This window comes from Juglans microcarpa x Juglans regia, chromosome 4S (genome assembly GCF_004785595.1).
Source record: "Juglans microcarpa x Juglans regia isolate MS1-56 chromosome 4S, Jm3101_v1.0, whole genome shotgun sequence".
NCBI classification, from domain to species: Eukaryota; Viridiplantae; Streptophyta; class Magnoliopsida; order Fagales; family Juglandaceae; genus Juglans; species Juglans microcarpa x Juglans regia.
The window spans coordinates 10,081,737-10,095,693 of NC_054601.1; the positions used below are offsets into that span (position 1 = coordinate 10,081,737).

At 33.1% G+C, this 13,957-nt stretch overlaps 1 protein-coding gene and 1 pseudogene across 1 annotated transcript; both read left to right on the forward strand.

The window, feature by feature from the left end:
• The first annotated feature begins 3,779 nt into the window (after positions 1 to 3,779).
• On the forward strand, positions 3,780 to 5,569 carry LOC121263413 (DNA replication complex GINS protein PSF3-like). Its single transcript, XM_041166283.1, has 6 exons — positions 3,780 to 3,979; positions 4,070 to 4,138; positions 4,221 to 4,321; positions 4,766 to 4,858; positions 4,997 to 5,136; positions 5,234 to 5,569. The coding sequence occupies exons 1-6, from the start codon at positions 3,935 to 3,937 to the stop codon at positions 5,341 to 5,343; spliced, it is 558 nt and encodes a 185-aa protein (XP_041022217.1). The 5' UTR covers positions 3,780 to 3,934; the 3' UTR covers positions 5,344 to 5,569.
• Positions 5,570 to 9,257: 3,688 nt separating this feature from the next.
• On the forward strand, positions 9,258 to 13,400 carry LOC121262020 (annotated as a pseudogene).
• Positions 13,401 to 13,957: the final 557 nt, after the last annotated feature.

Here is a 13,957-nt window from a genome sequence, read left to right on the forward strand (position 1 = left end):
TTGTTTTAGTAATTTATTATTATAATATCCAATGGATCTAGACTTCATCTCAATCTCTGCAACTCTCAAAATTCCATGTTTTTAAGATATTATTCTTTGCAAATTTAAGTTCCCTTCTGCAAAACTCATCTTGCGAACCTCTCTGAAATTGTGTATTATTCTCATCTGGCAAGACTCGTTTGGCGAACCTATCTGAAATTTAAGGTATTATTCTCTACAAGACCCTCTCTCTTGCTCTCAAACTCCGAAAGGTGGGTTGAGGTTCTCTTGCAAACTCCTGACATCGCAGAAAGACCCAGATCCGCCAATTTCTCCGTAGATGTCAATAACCCAAGGTGAGCCCCTCTCCATCTCAATCTCTCTCCCTCTCTATGGATTTGGGATTGGTAAATTTTCGTCTTCCTTTTTTTTTTTTTTTTTTTTGTTCGTTTATCATTTTGGCTTTGAGGAATTGTTGGCAGTTTCATGGTTTAAGCTTTGTCGCGATGTGCTTTTCTCTTCTCTGAAATTGTGTATTTGCTTTACATTTAAGAGAACACTACTATGGTATAATCTCTCCAGTTTAGAATGAAGCAAACCAAATTGGCGAAGAAACTAGAGAGGATACAGCCATTTGAACCACTACTTTTGCTCTTCCATCAAAAACCATTTTACGATTGGAACTGAAAGAAAAACATCTTACCTGAGTTATTATTATTTTTTTTTTTGGAATTAAAAGTGGAACAAAACTGAAATCCAAGTGAAGTTGGAGCCTCGAGCATTCCCAGTGTAGATGACTGTCACCCCCTAAAAGAATACTACACCAACTACCTGCTGCTTACTTCAATTTTTTCAGTTAATTGTCTAGGTTAGTGCTTTGGATATGTAAAATTCAAGGATTCTTCTTGCATTAGATATTACTTCTAGGGTTGTAAATTTAAATTGGAAAATCGGTCCGGAACCGGTCCGGTTCCGGTTTTAGGATTTTTCGGACCGGACCGATTGATAAAAAATATATAAAAAATAATATTTGTATATATAAGTTTTATACAAAATATTTTATATATATTAATATATATATATAAGTTTTATATATAATGTATAATTATAAATTTTTATGTGAAATTTTTATATATAATATATATAATTATATATATTCATATATGAAATAATTTCATATTATAATTTATAAATTATTACATAAAATGTTAATACTAATATATAAGTTTATAACTAATACTAATATATAACTATACTAATAGTCTAATATTAATACTATTATATAGTCTAATATATTATTTAGCTATACTAATATATAAGTTTATAACTATTTAACTAATACTAATAGTCTAATATAGACTATAGTTATGGTTATACTAATATAGTTATACTAAATCACTATAACTAATACTAATATATAACTATACTAGTAGGCTAATATTAATACTATTAGACTAGTCTAATATATTATATAGCTATACTAATATATAAGTCTATAACTATTTAACTAATACTAATAGTTTAATATAGACTATAGACTATAGTTATATACTTATATTAATATAGTTATATCAAATCATTATAACTAATACTAATATATGACTATACTAATAGGCTAATATTAATACTATTAGACTATAGTATATTAAATGTATTACAAATATATATATATATATATAGTTATACTAAATCACTATAGCCTATTAAATGTATTACAAATAGTTATTCTAATCACTATAACTAATAGTCTAATACTAATATTTATAATAATATTAGAGTCTAATACTATATTACTATTAGTAATATAAGTCTAATATTAATATTAGACTTAAAGTATATGAATCACTATACTTTAAGTTTAATATTAATATTATTATATAGTCTAATATATTATATAGCTATAACTATTATATAACTAATATTAATATATATACTGATACTAATAGTCTAATATTAATACTATTCTATAGTCTAATATATTATATAACTACACTAATATATAACTAATATTAATATATAGTTATACTAATAGTCTAATATAGACTATAGTTATACTTATACTAATCTATATTAAATCACTATAACTATTGACTAATATTATACTAATATAGTTATATAAATCATTATAAGTCTATAACAAATTTTTTTAATAGGTTAAATCACTATAACAAAATATATATAACTATATATATATTATTATTATATGGTATTAAATTACTTCCACCCCCCGCGAAAAAAAACCCTCAGATTTCGTTCCCCCCAAACCCCCTCAGATTTCGTTCCCCCCAAAACCCACACCCCCGAGTTTTACTTTCAGTTTCCCACCCCTTCCCTTCGAAACCCTAGATCCCCCACCCCCCTTCCAGGAATTGCGCCGCACGTAACAGGCTAACAGCCTCCGTCGCATCCTCCAGTCCCTCCGTCGGCGCCTCTCTCTTCCTCACTCTCCGCTTCTCTGCGGCTCACGGCCTCCATCTCTGCCCTCTCACGGCCTCTCTGCATCCAACGTTCCCGGCCTCACCTCTCTTCCTCACTCTCTCAGCGTCTCACGCAGCCGGCAACCCCTCTCTCACGTCTCTCTGCTTCGACGGTAATTTTTCTCGAGGATCTTTATTTGTCTAACATCAATACTCAATAGTGAAGCACTGAAGCTCTGTTTGTTTAATCTGCAATGATATGTTTGGGTTGCGGACTTCCTAGTTTTTTTTTTTTTTTTCTAAGGACCGCGTTAGCCTAAAGTTCTGTTTGTTTTGTTTGATTAAGCATCTGAGATTCTGAGTTGAATGAAAGCTTTCAAGTGGCTTTGCTCCATTGCATATCATCTGTTTTAAACTGATTTTATCATCTGCATGTGCATATCATTATCATCGATTCATCTGCTAGTCAAAAATCCCATTATTCTCTTGTATGTTCCAAAAATGATTTTATCATCTGCATCTGCATATTATAACATCTCATATTGTTTTAAACTGTGAAGCTCAACAAAAATAAATAAAAATAAAATAAGGAATAATAACATATAAGAAATTACTTTGAAATTAACATATGCATGCAGATAGGAGACTTTCATATGTGGATCGGGTGAAGAAATTAATTGGAGCTTATAATATTAATATATATATATATATATATTCTAGCATATATAAACCCACTATAGCAGATGTATGTTTATAGTTAAAAGAATGGTTGTACTTGGTCTTTGACACTGAATGAAGCAAAATATAGTAGTTGGATCCTGGGCTAATGAAATGAAACGCATGATTTGTTAAAAAAAAAAAAAAAAAAAGCCATGTAGGCTGGTGTGTGAAGGTTGAGAGAATGGTAGGAGGTTGTATAGCAGGACTCAATTTTTTTGATAACATGCTTGTTGAAATTCCCCCCTGCGGATAGTGGTAGTTTGTCAAAATTTGAAATCCTTCGGAGTATGTGAATTTCATCGCAATTAGGTTTTCTTCTATATCCAAAAAACTAATCCACGTGTTTTTAGATCAAGGCCAATACTCATTTTGTAATTTAACTGAAAAACAAGTTTAAATACATAATTGGGCTATTAGATTTTAATAAACTTCAGAAACAGTTTTTGGGTGCAAAATCTTGTAAGGATTGGGAATTCTTGTAATGTTTTGCTTTAGCTTTATCTTTTTTTAGCTTGTATCTAGGTATTTCTATTGTACACTTCCTGTGTACCTGGCTTTGCCTATTTACTTGAATAAAGTTTCTTATTACCTATAAAAAAAAAAAATTTACTGGTGTTATTTTATCGCAGAGTTTAATTTTGGATCTTGCTAGATATAATATTTTCTTTTATTTGCCTTTGCAGTTTTTAACTTGTTCGGTAAAAGAGGTTTTAATGTGACTGTTGGTTGGGAGCTTCAAAAACGGCAATTGGGTCCTTAGTAAGCTGTCTCTCATGAGCTGAGATAAACGATACGAGTGACAAAAAAAGGTTTCAAGAATGGGAAAATTCTATGACATGGATGATATTATTACGGATGAAGAGGTTAACACTTGTGTCATCCCATGCTGGATAGTTTTGCTTCCAACCATTTCAATTTCTTAATATAATTATGTGTTCTGCTTTTGCACATAGGTTGTCTCGATTGTGTTTGAAAAGGCAGCATGTGGAGTGGGAATCGATCCAAGTTCCGAAACTGACAGTGTAATTTTTTCTATAGAAACTGGAGTTGAGTGAGTGGTTGCTCAAATAGTGTTTCTGATACTTTCTTTTACGTTTTCTCCAGGTTGAAGTGGGTTCAAAGGTAGAGCTGCCTTTTTGGCTTGCACACGAGTTGCAACTGAGACAAGCAGTATCAATGAATATTCCCACTTGTTTCAATCAAAAGTAAGATCATAATAAAGTTGGGTGTCATTTCTAGTCCCATTTTAAAGTTGTAATATGAGAGCTTATATAATGACTAAACTATAGGAGAAGCATATTGCATGCTGTATTGTGGTAAATGTGTAGAGGGATTGGACCTTTGTTGTAAAAATCTGGCTTTTGGCTGCTGAAATTTAACTTCAAATTATGCTATGAGATCTCGGTGCTAGATCCTTAATTCTGTGGATTATTTTGTTTATCCATTGCTAATAAACAAGCATCTGCTTGTTCCGAGTTACAACCATAGTCACATCATGTAATTATTTCTTAGCCTTTGTAGGAATTTGCTTGGAACTAACCCAATTGTATTGTTGCCAACCCATCCACTATATCATGGACTAATTTATGAATATTTTTCGTGTGTTGAAACATGACACCTATAATTTACTTGTCTGTTGTTTATAACAGAACGAGGTTGGAAATACAGGCTGATTCTGCATGTGTGGATCTGAGATCTCGATGCCCATTCTTCTATGAATTTGGATGCAAGATAGCACCACTGTAAGTCTCGATGTACTCACTTTTTCTTGCTTACATTCACTTAATAATGATTGTTCTTTTTGTGGCTTTATTTAAATTGTTGCTTTCATAAAATGCATGGTTTAATATTATTCTTATCATTGAACTTTTGATGGACAGCGTGGGTGTTAGAACCATTGGACCTTTGCTCCTATCTGCGTTTAAGAGCAGGTACAAGGAAGTCCTCACCAAGGCACACACTGCAGCATTTCCAGCAGCTTCCAAGCATCTAACAATTTTGACAAAAGAAGAAACTAATTGTGAGATTCATTTTTACATATTAAAAGCATTGCATCTATCCTTTTGATCACATTTTATGAAGTTACATTGATAGTCTTGTTGTTATGCTTTTGTTAGTGTATGAGGCTGCTCAATCCTCAATGACAGCCTTTAAGAGGTGGCGAATGGGTGGCCCCAGATTTCAGAGAGCTTCCGTTCTTGGTAGGAAGAGAAAATCAACTGATTAGTTACCATATCTTTCTTTATGATTAATCTCCATCACAACGGGGGCCTTGTCCGTGAGTATTTGAGATCTGTGCCCAGAGTTTGTATACATGAATGAAATATAATGTAAGATGCTAATTGAAAACACTTTAGAGAGCAGTATTTCATTGATTAACCGAAGGCCCTGAAGTAGCGTTCGAACAATATGATGTGGTTGCAATAAAGCGTTGGAGCAATATTTGATCTCCAGATGTTTGCTCATGGTAGCACAAGAAAGTTTATGTCCTGTCAAATTGTTGCCATTCCATTTCCTAAAGTACTTTTGTAGCTGTAATGACTGCTTAATTCTAGGAGGACAATAACTATGATGGTTTGCCAATCCATAAGCCTCAACCTTTTGCGTAGGGTTAACTCAAACTACTAGACTTGGAAACTATATGAACAAGCCTATAATCCGTGCATTGTGCGGAACGTTGTGTATGTTGTGTACGAGGGAGAGAGATCTAGAGAGAGATAGGGTTTTATAGTAGAGAAATTTAAAACGGTTGGCAATTTATTTTGACGAAACAATATAAAAGTTGAATTATTGTTTTTGGGTGGAGTTTAGAATTGGTTTATATCTTTATATGTAAAAAAAGAAATGAAACATGAAAATTACAACAATTTATAACGAAACATTGTTTTTAAAATGATTACCGTTTTATAAACATAACACTTCAAGATTTTATTTTTTATTTCAATTATTGCCAACAATAGCCTATTTTTTTTATGTAGAATGTCATGTTGGAGTTATATGAAACAATATAAAGGTTGACGAAATAATATAAAGATTGAAATAGTAACTTTGGGTAGAGTCTTGAATTGGTTTATTTCTTTATTTGTAAGAAAAAAAATAAAACTTAAAAATTATAACAGTCTATAGACTTATAATTCTATATTTGATTCCGAGAACAACGGTGGAAAAGGAAAGAGAGGGACAATGTTAGTATGTGTTTGTTTTTGGAAGGAAGGAAAGAGGTGGATTTAGCGAAGTCAAGTTTATTACTTTTTTTTATTAAATTTGATCGATCTGTCACCAATAGTATTCTTCTTTCGCGGCAAGCTGTCATTATGTTCTATGAATGTGCTTATAATAATGATGCGACGCTTTTTCTTTTTTGGCTTTTGCATCACATTGCATGCTGCCACGTATTTGTGATTACACAAATTTCATAAGGAACAATTTGGGAAGAACTAGACGGCAAGCTCCATAGTCCATAGGTCCACGGGGATAAAAATTTTAGCTATAAACTTTATTTTACAAAAAAATTTTAATGACTTTAATTATATTACTTAGCATTAATTTTTACAGTTTTATTTTTTGGTAGTAAATTGTAAGTATTTAACCTTTTTATTTTTAAGCACTTTAAACCTATTATATGAAACAAATCTTGTATGGTTTTAAATTAGATATGATTAGTAGTTTGCAATGATTTAATATAAATATTATTAAATATATTTTATGAACTACTATTAATGTTTAAGAAATTTACGATTTTCTACTACGTTATATGTTAGTAGTATTAAATTATGATTTCAATAATAGTTTATAAATATATGAGTTTTAAATATGATTAAGTTAATTTTCAACATGAATTTAAGTTGTTTCGCCATATTTTGATAAAAATTATATTATAATAAGTTAATAATATACTTTTAATGATATTAATATTTATTAGATTTCTTGTAAGATTGAATAATAATGTTAATTATAAGAAAATAAGCATATTTTAAGAATTTTAGTTTTCGTGACTAGTTTTAACAGAATGAATATAGCTCAAGTATTCTACCAAATTATATTTTAAAAGTAAAAATGTGTTACTAGTATTTTAAATAATTTAAAATATTAGCATTCGTGATTTTTCGTATTAAACTGAATATCTATAAAACTATTTCCCTAGTATGGATTAAGTAGATGGAGAGTTTTAGCAGTCATTTTAGAAGTTTAGTAACATTTAGTTTTCCGTATAGGTGACAATTGGTATTCATTCGGCACGATTGTAGAAAGATTCAGAAAAGTTAAAAAGTTCAAAAAAAGCGGGATTCCTATGCTAGATTTGCATAAAAAGAAATGAACTGAGATTGGTTTGTAAAAATGTGCATGTTATTTTAAAAAGAAAATGTGAAAAACAATCTCAGTATATGTTTTTGCATTCACTCATGAAATATGTATGAAAGAGAAAAGAAATGTTTTTGAAATGAATAGTATAGACATGAGCAATATTTGATATGTTTCTGAAATGTGCAAAAGAACGAATATGATATCTGAGAATTTTTGTACATGTGATATGAAAATGACTTGGATTTGTTTTTGATCATATGTAAATGATATGAATATGTTCAGCACATGGTTTGATATGATATGTATCTGAAAAACCTTTGGCATGACTTATTTGTTTTATTCTGATTCTGATTCTAGTTGTGATATGATGATACTAGTTCACATGATATAGTTGGTACCAACATGATATGATATGATATGAGTGCACCTACTTTGGAAGCAAATTGATTTTTTATGTATTCTTTCTTGTGTACACACTCGGGGCTCCGAGAATGAATAAGGGTAAGTTTCACAATATGATACTGCCTGGTTTGGCTATCGGGGATTGCACAACCCTACTACTGGGGTTAAACGTGGTATATGATACGATATGATATGATAAGATGAAGATGTTCAGTTATGTTATGCCAAAGTATTTTTGAATTTGAACAGTTGGTTTTTGAATATGAAAATTTGGTTTTTGAATATGAAAAGATTGAAAAGTCGTTCTGATTTTCTGATAATACATTTTGAGATGTGAATATGAAAATGAAATGTTTTGTTTCTGCATACCGAATTTTATGAAAATGCTCATGTTTACATACTAGTATATGTTCTCTGCTTATTGAATTGTTGATAACTCACCCCTTATCTCCATAATATTTTTCAGATATTTTGGATATTTTGGCTGATGATCAAGATTATGAAGCATTGAGTGAGATGATTGGAATATAGTGGATTAAGCATAAAAAATTTTATGAGTATTGACGAATTTTATTAAGTAATTTTGTTGTGTTCTGATGACTTAGAAATTTGGTAGATTGATTATATTGAGAAAATTAGTTTGAAACAAAATTTTTATATGATATTAAGAATTTAGAGTCTATAAATACATTGCTAGAATGTGAGTTTAAGTGATAAAAAGTCAACTCTCCGACTTCTACGGGTATGGGGCATTACAATTGTAGAGTTAATTAGTGGCGATTGGTTTTTATGAACGTGACCGATACAAAATGCCTATGCTACGAAATCTGTTCTTTAGTGAACATCCTCTAAAATTTGTTTCTCAATTTTCATTAAATTGATGGTTCTTCCTTATTTTGTTCTTTCGTTTTTGTTGTCTTCGTTTTTTATAACTACTAGTTCAGGACAGACTAAGGACTCACACAATTGTTAATTAATTATTTTGCTGCTGTAAATTAATTGAGTTTTGCTATGTACAAGCAAGTTTACGTACCAATATGCGTATTAATGTTGTTGCCTTCATATTCTAAATTCAAATTAGCATTGTTTTTAATAAAATTTACTTTCTGACCAATCATATTGAATGGGTGCACGTATTAGTGCACCGAATCGTTTACAATTAAATTTTTCCAAATTAATTATCTAATTGGGAATCAGCTCAGTAGTGCTTGCAGCGATGACCCCATCATAAATGCCCTACAGAAAGGTGAGTCACTGCGGCCTTTTCATTTTTTTTTCAATATTTTTATTTATATTTTTTATCATTTTAAAACATTTAAAAAAAAACAATACACTAATAATTACTTCCTTAATTATTAAGAAAAGAAAAAAAAGTACATAAAATGTCAAAATAAAAAAATAAATTAAATAGACAAAATAATATTTTTCTTGAATATATGCCCAACTCCAAGAAAGATAATGTGGAGGTTCTTCATGGAAGGTGTGGTTTTAAACATGCGAACTTTTGTGCACATTATATGCATGGGTGCAAGAGACTTCCCATCTTTTTGACAATGAGAAACTGGTATTTGCCACCCAACCTCTATTTTAAAGGTTAAAGTTATGCCAATCAAGCCACAAGACTTTCACAGATAATAATATTATTGATACAAGAGAAAGAGTGCAATGAGTGAGATTTGTAATTTTCTAGCTATAAGTGTACCTCTATGCTACAATAATACGCCTTTTCCAATAATATCCACTGCAATTGGAATATATTTTCAAATAAGTCTTTATGAACTTTGGTTGCACCCCCTGCACTTTTAATAAAATTGATTTATTTATATAAAACAAATGATTTATGTAGCCAACTCCAGTTATTGGGATTAACCATTGGTTTTGTCGATTTAAGTTAATTATATTCTACTTAATTGCCATGTTCTTAGTTAGCAGATTGGTTTTCTCGTATAGGACACTAACTACGCCAGTGGAACTCATCAAATGTTTCAAGTCTATAAAGGAGCATGCCTTTATTGCATCTGAATATCCAGTTGTAATAACTCTAGAAGACCACCTGACGCCAGATCTTCAGGCTACAGTGGCTGAAGTGAGTATTTAGTTTTATGAATAAATACTGCATTTTCCGTACTCCAATAACAATGTTTTATACTGTGCAATTGAACTATCAAAACTAACATATTGCATACTCTCCTATTGCCTATATTTTTTGTTAAATAGCACCATCCATCTCAGTTTGACCGTTAAGATGGCAGTAATAGATGATATGGCGCAATCTTGTCTGTCAAATTTTAATAGAACGTGCTATTTGATAGACAACGATAGAGGATGTAATGTGTCAGCTATTCTATATTGTTCAGGGTGTAAAGTGTAAAGCATCCATTAATTGGAGGTAAAAAAAATGTTTTTTCTTGGTTTTAACAGTGCTGATCTTCTAATAATCTACAATATGTTCACCAATTTCTAGATGGCCACTCAAACATTTGGAGACATACTCTTTACTCCTGGTTCAGAATCCTTGAAGGAGTTGAATCCTTGAAGAAAAGGATTATCATATCAACCAAACCACCTAAGGAATACCTTGAGGCCAAAGAAATCAAGGAAAAAGAAAGTGATTCACAGAAAGGGAAAGCTTTAGGTGATGAAAAAGCTTGGGGGAGGGAAGTCTCAAACCTGAAAGACATAGCTGTGGCAAATGACAAGGTGCGGAGATGTATATAATTTCCTTGTTCACTGATTTACTTGAGGTACTGAGTTCTTGTTTCCGCTTTCTGATGTCATGTTCTGGCAGGATGATTTGGATGAAGAAGAGAATAATGAAGAGGAAGATCTTGATGATGCAGATCCCAAGTTGCAGCAACATGCAGCACCTGAATACAAGCGTTTCATTACCATTCACGCTGGTAAGCCAAAAGGTGGATTACAAAAATGTTTCAAGGTCGACCCTGAGAAAGTTAGACGCCTTAGCTTAAGTGAGCAACAACTGAAAAGGCTGTACTGACTCATGGAAAAGAAATTGTCAGGTATTAACACGATTTCTCTAACTGTGTTTTGCTTTTTAGGTCAAAGAAATTTCATTTGTGCCTATGGCATGTTTTCAATGGTTACAAGAATGTCTCCCATCTAGCGATATTCATGCAAAAAGAATCCAGGCTGGTTCTTATTGACATACGAGACAGTTAACTGACATTAGAGCTTGACAAAGAAAGCCCTTATCTCCCTCAGAGATTCTTCATGCTTGCTCTTCCCTTCAACTTCAAGTTACAGATCTCCACCTTTCTTATTTTCACATTCCCCTCAAAGCTTCTCAACATGGCCATTGAACTCCAAGTTTCTTTCTTGAGCACGAGTATATCTAGATTTTCTTGTTTCTTGTACTGTAAAACTGTCTAATTGTCAATTCTTTGCTCTCTTCAAAGTGGTCTACTTCACTTATGGAATGCAAGTTGCATGAGAGAGAATTGCATTGGAGAATAGTGCCCTGTTGCTTGCCTATTAAGTAAGAACATCGCGGATTTTATCCGCGTGAAGAACAATTTTTGGTCCCTACGCCAACAACAGGAAGACGATCAGCTACTCCTTGTTTCAATTCATGAGACTGGCCAGGTTGGGGAATATTGAGGTTTGGAGCAATCCAAGCAACATCGACAGTAGAGCTCATTGCCCATTTACTAACCCCCGCTCCCATTTCTTGGGCTTTTAGATCCTCGTTTCCACAAAGACCAAATCACACTATTACTAGGTCCTACATGTTTAAAGACTAAACAACCACCCCCAAGGAGTAACCAGATGCCAATGCCACACAATTTGCATGACTGGGCCCTCCGCTTGAGAATTTATATATTGATATATCAGTGAGAAAGAGAATCGTTGCTAGAGATTTATCAAGCTAAAGTACTAGTTGCATGGACTACAATAACTGAATCTTAGCAGAGGCCTTAGCTGTGAGATGGGCTCGAGAGCTAGCACAACAGGGAGCTGGGGTAATGTTCTGGTGGAAGGCTATTCTGCACCTATTAATTGTACACATTGTGAAAAAGAAGTGCTGTCTAACTGTAGTGTTGAGACTTCCAATTTTGCAGCAGATGAACTTCGGAGTGGGCAATATGGCTACTTTTGTATATTTTAATGTCTGTCATGTTTGAGCCAGACCAATTCCCTTTGCCCTTGACAGAGCTCTCTAATTCGAAGCTTGTAATGACTCTTTTGGTGCAACGTAAGGCTTTTTCGCTTCAGTACCCTAAAAACCTTAAGGATGATCTGAAAGTGCTGTTCAGACACAGTAGATGTGATGAATTAGTGCAGTGGAAGAACCAACTACTAGAGATCCTTTTTATAAGATGAATCAATATGGAGCTACTCCTATTTTTGGTCGATCACTTAGTTTAAAATGTTAGTAGCCATGGTTAGGAAGGGCCTCTTTTGGCAGGATAACAATTAACTGGTTGTGTGAAGTTATTGCCAGAGATAGGTCTCAGGCTTGATATTCAATGGTGGCTCCTATACATTGACTCAGTTGCAGCCTTCAGGTGTTTAGTGCCAGTAGTCTCCTGCAACTACCATTAGTTGGCTACTGTAACATTTTAACATGCTTTGACTCATGTCATATAAAAATTCAAATCTTGATTCCTAAACAAAAGTCTTCCCATGTTCTGATGATAGTTTTGCTGTAAGGTTTACACAACAAAATATTCTGAGGGTCTATACAAAGGGTACACGCATTAACTCATCAAGTTACAACCCCCTAATTGGGTGGTAGCATGGAGCCCAAATGGTTGCATTTAACATGCAGGTTTGTTTTGGTTTCTTCTTTTAACTTTTTTAAGTTGGGGATATCTTGCTTTAACTTGAGCCATTAGAAAAGTGATCTGCACGTGTATGTCTATGATTGCCCATGCAATTCCCCACACAGAACTACTATTCTGATAGGAAAGAGATGCTATTGGATTTGATCATTTGGAACTTTTGTGACTATTTGATTGTCTCTATGACCCTTGTTGATCAGTGAATTAAGTTTGGTCCTAATACTGATCTCTGCCTGTGAAAGATGTTCTAAAGAGTTCACCTCTGCTAATTACCCTATAACAGGAATATGGAAGATCACTGTGGTTGATGCATGGAATGCTCAAAGCAAATGGTGGATGTGGTTATATTAAAAAACCGGATTTGCTCGATCTGTGTGCAGGTCGGAATTGCTGGAGTTCCTGCTGATACTGTTATGAAGAAAACGAAGACATTGGAGGACAATCGGGTGCCTAATTGGAATGAGGAGTTTGAGTTCCCACTAACTGTCACAGAACTAACTGGCTTTGCTTTGGATTGAAGTTCATGAGTATGACTTGTCTGAAAAGGATGACTTTGGAGGCCAAGCATGTCTACCTGTGTCTGGACTCTGAACTAAGAAGCGGGATTCGATCTGTTCCACTCCATAATCGTGAGGGAGAGAGTACAAATCTGTAAAGCTTCTTATGCGCTTTTGTTGGTATTTTTTAAAATAATTATTAGGATTTATGAGATTTATTGCTTGAACGTTTAAGCTTGCTTTTATTCTCTTGATTTGCCAGTAGCGGAACTTTTTAGTTAGTGGCGTTGGTTTCTCATAACTTTTCTTTACCGTTGCTTTTACGTTTTCATTCTCTCATAATTTGTTGGTAGTTTAATAGCTTTTCCGTTAGAGATCGTACCGTTTTGGGTTTCAAGCAATTTTATTGCTTTAATGCTTTTTTGGACGTTGGTTTTAATGGCTTGTAATAAAGCTTCCGTTTCTCTATAGTTCAACATGGCATTAATGGGTTGTTAGCTACTTTATTCATTTTATTCTTTTAACCGGTTACGTCTATCAACTATATATATGTATAAGCGCGCAGATTTGCGGTTAAGTATGCAGAGAGGAATATATTTTGGAGAAAGTGTGATAAGAATAACAAGTGAATTTATATTTTTGAGAGTATTTCCAGATAAAAGAGATGTGTTCTTTTGAGTGGAGCTTTGGGCTCAACCACTTGTGCAGAGTAGGCTTGAGTCATACGACGATCAGTTGGGCTGTTGTATCCTGGAAGAGTCAAGTCAAGAGGAGTTCTGCTGCACCGGTTAATTTGAGATTTTGTACACCGCAGAGGGCTTGAATCTCCTTAAAA

What these genes read in the sequence shown, in the direction of transcription:
- LOC121263413 (XM_041166283.1), top strand. Translation starts at nt 3,935, where the DNA reads ATGGGAAAATTCTATGACATGGATGATATTATTACGGATGAAGAG. An exon ending in ATATTATTACGGATGAAGAG is followed by an intron (nt 3,980 to 4,069) that starts GTTAACACTTGT and finishes TTTTGCACATAG; the next exon opens with GTTGTCTCGATTGTGTTTGA. An exon ending in CAAGTTCCGAAACTGACAGT is followed by an intron (nt 4,139 to 4,220) that starts GTAATTTTTTCT and finishes CGTTTTCTCCAG; the next exon opens with GTTGAAGTGGGTTCAAAGGT.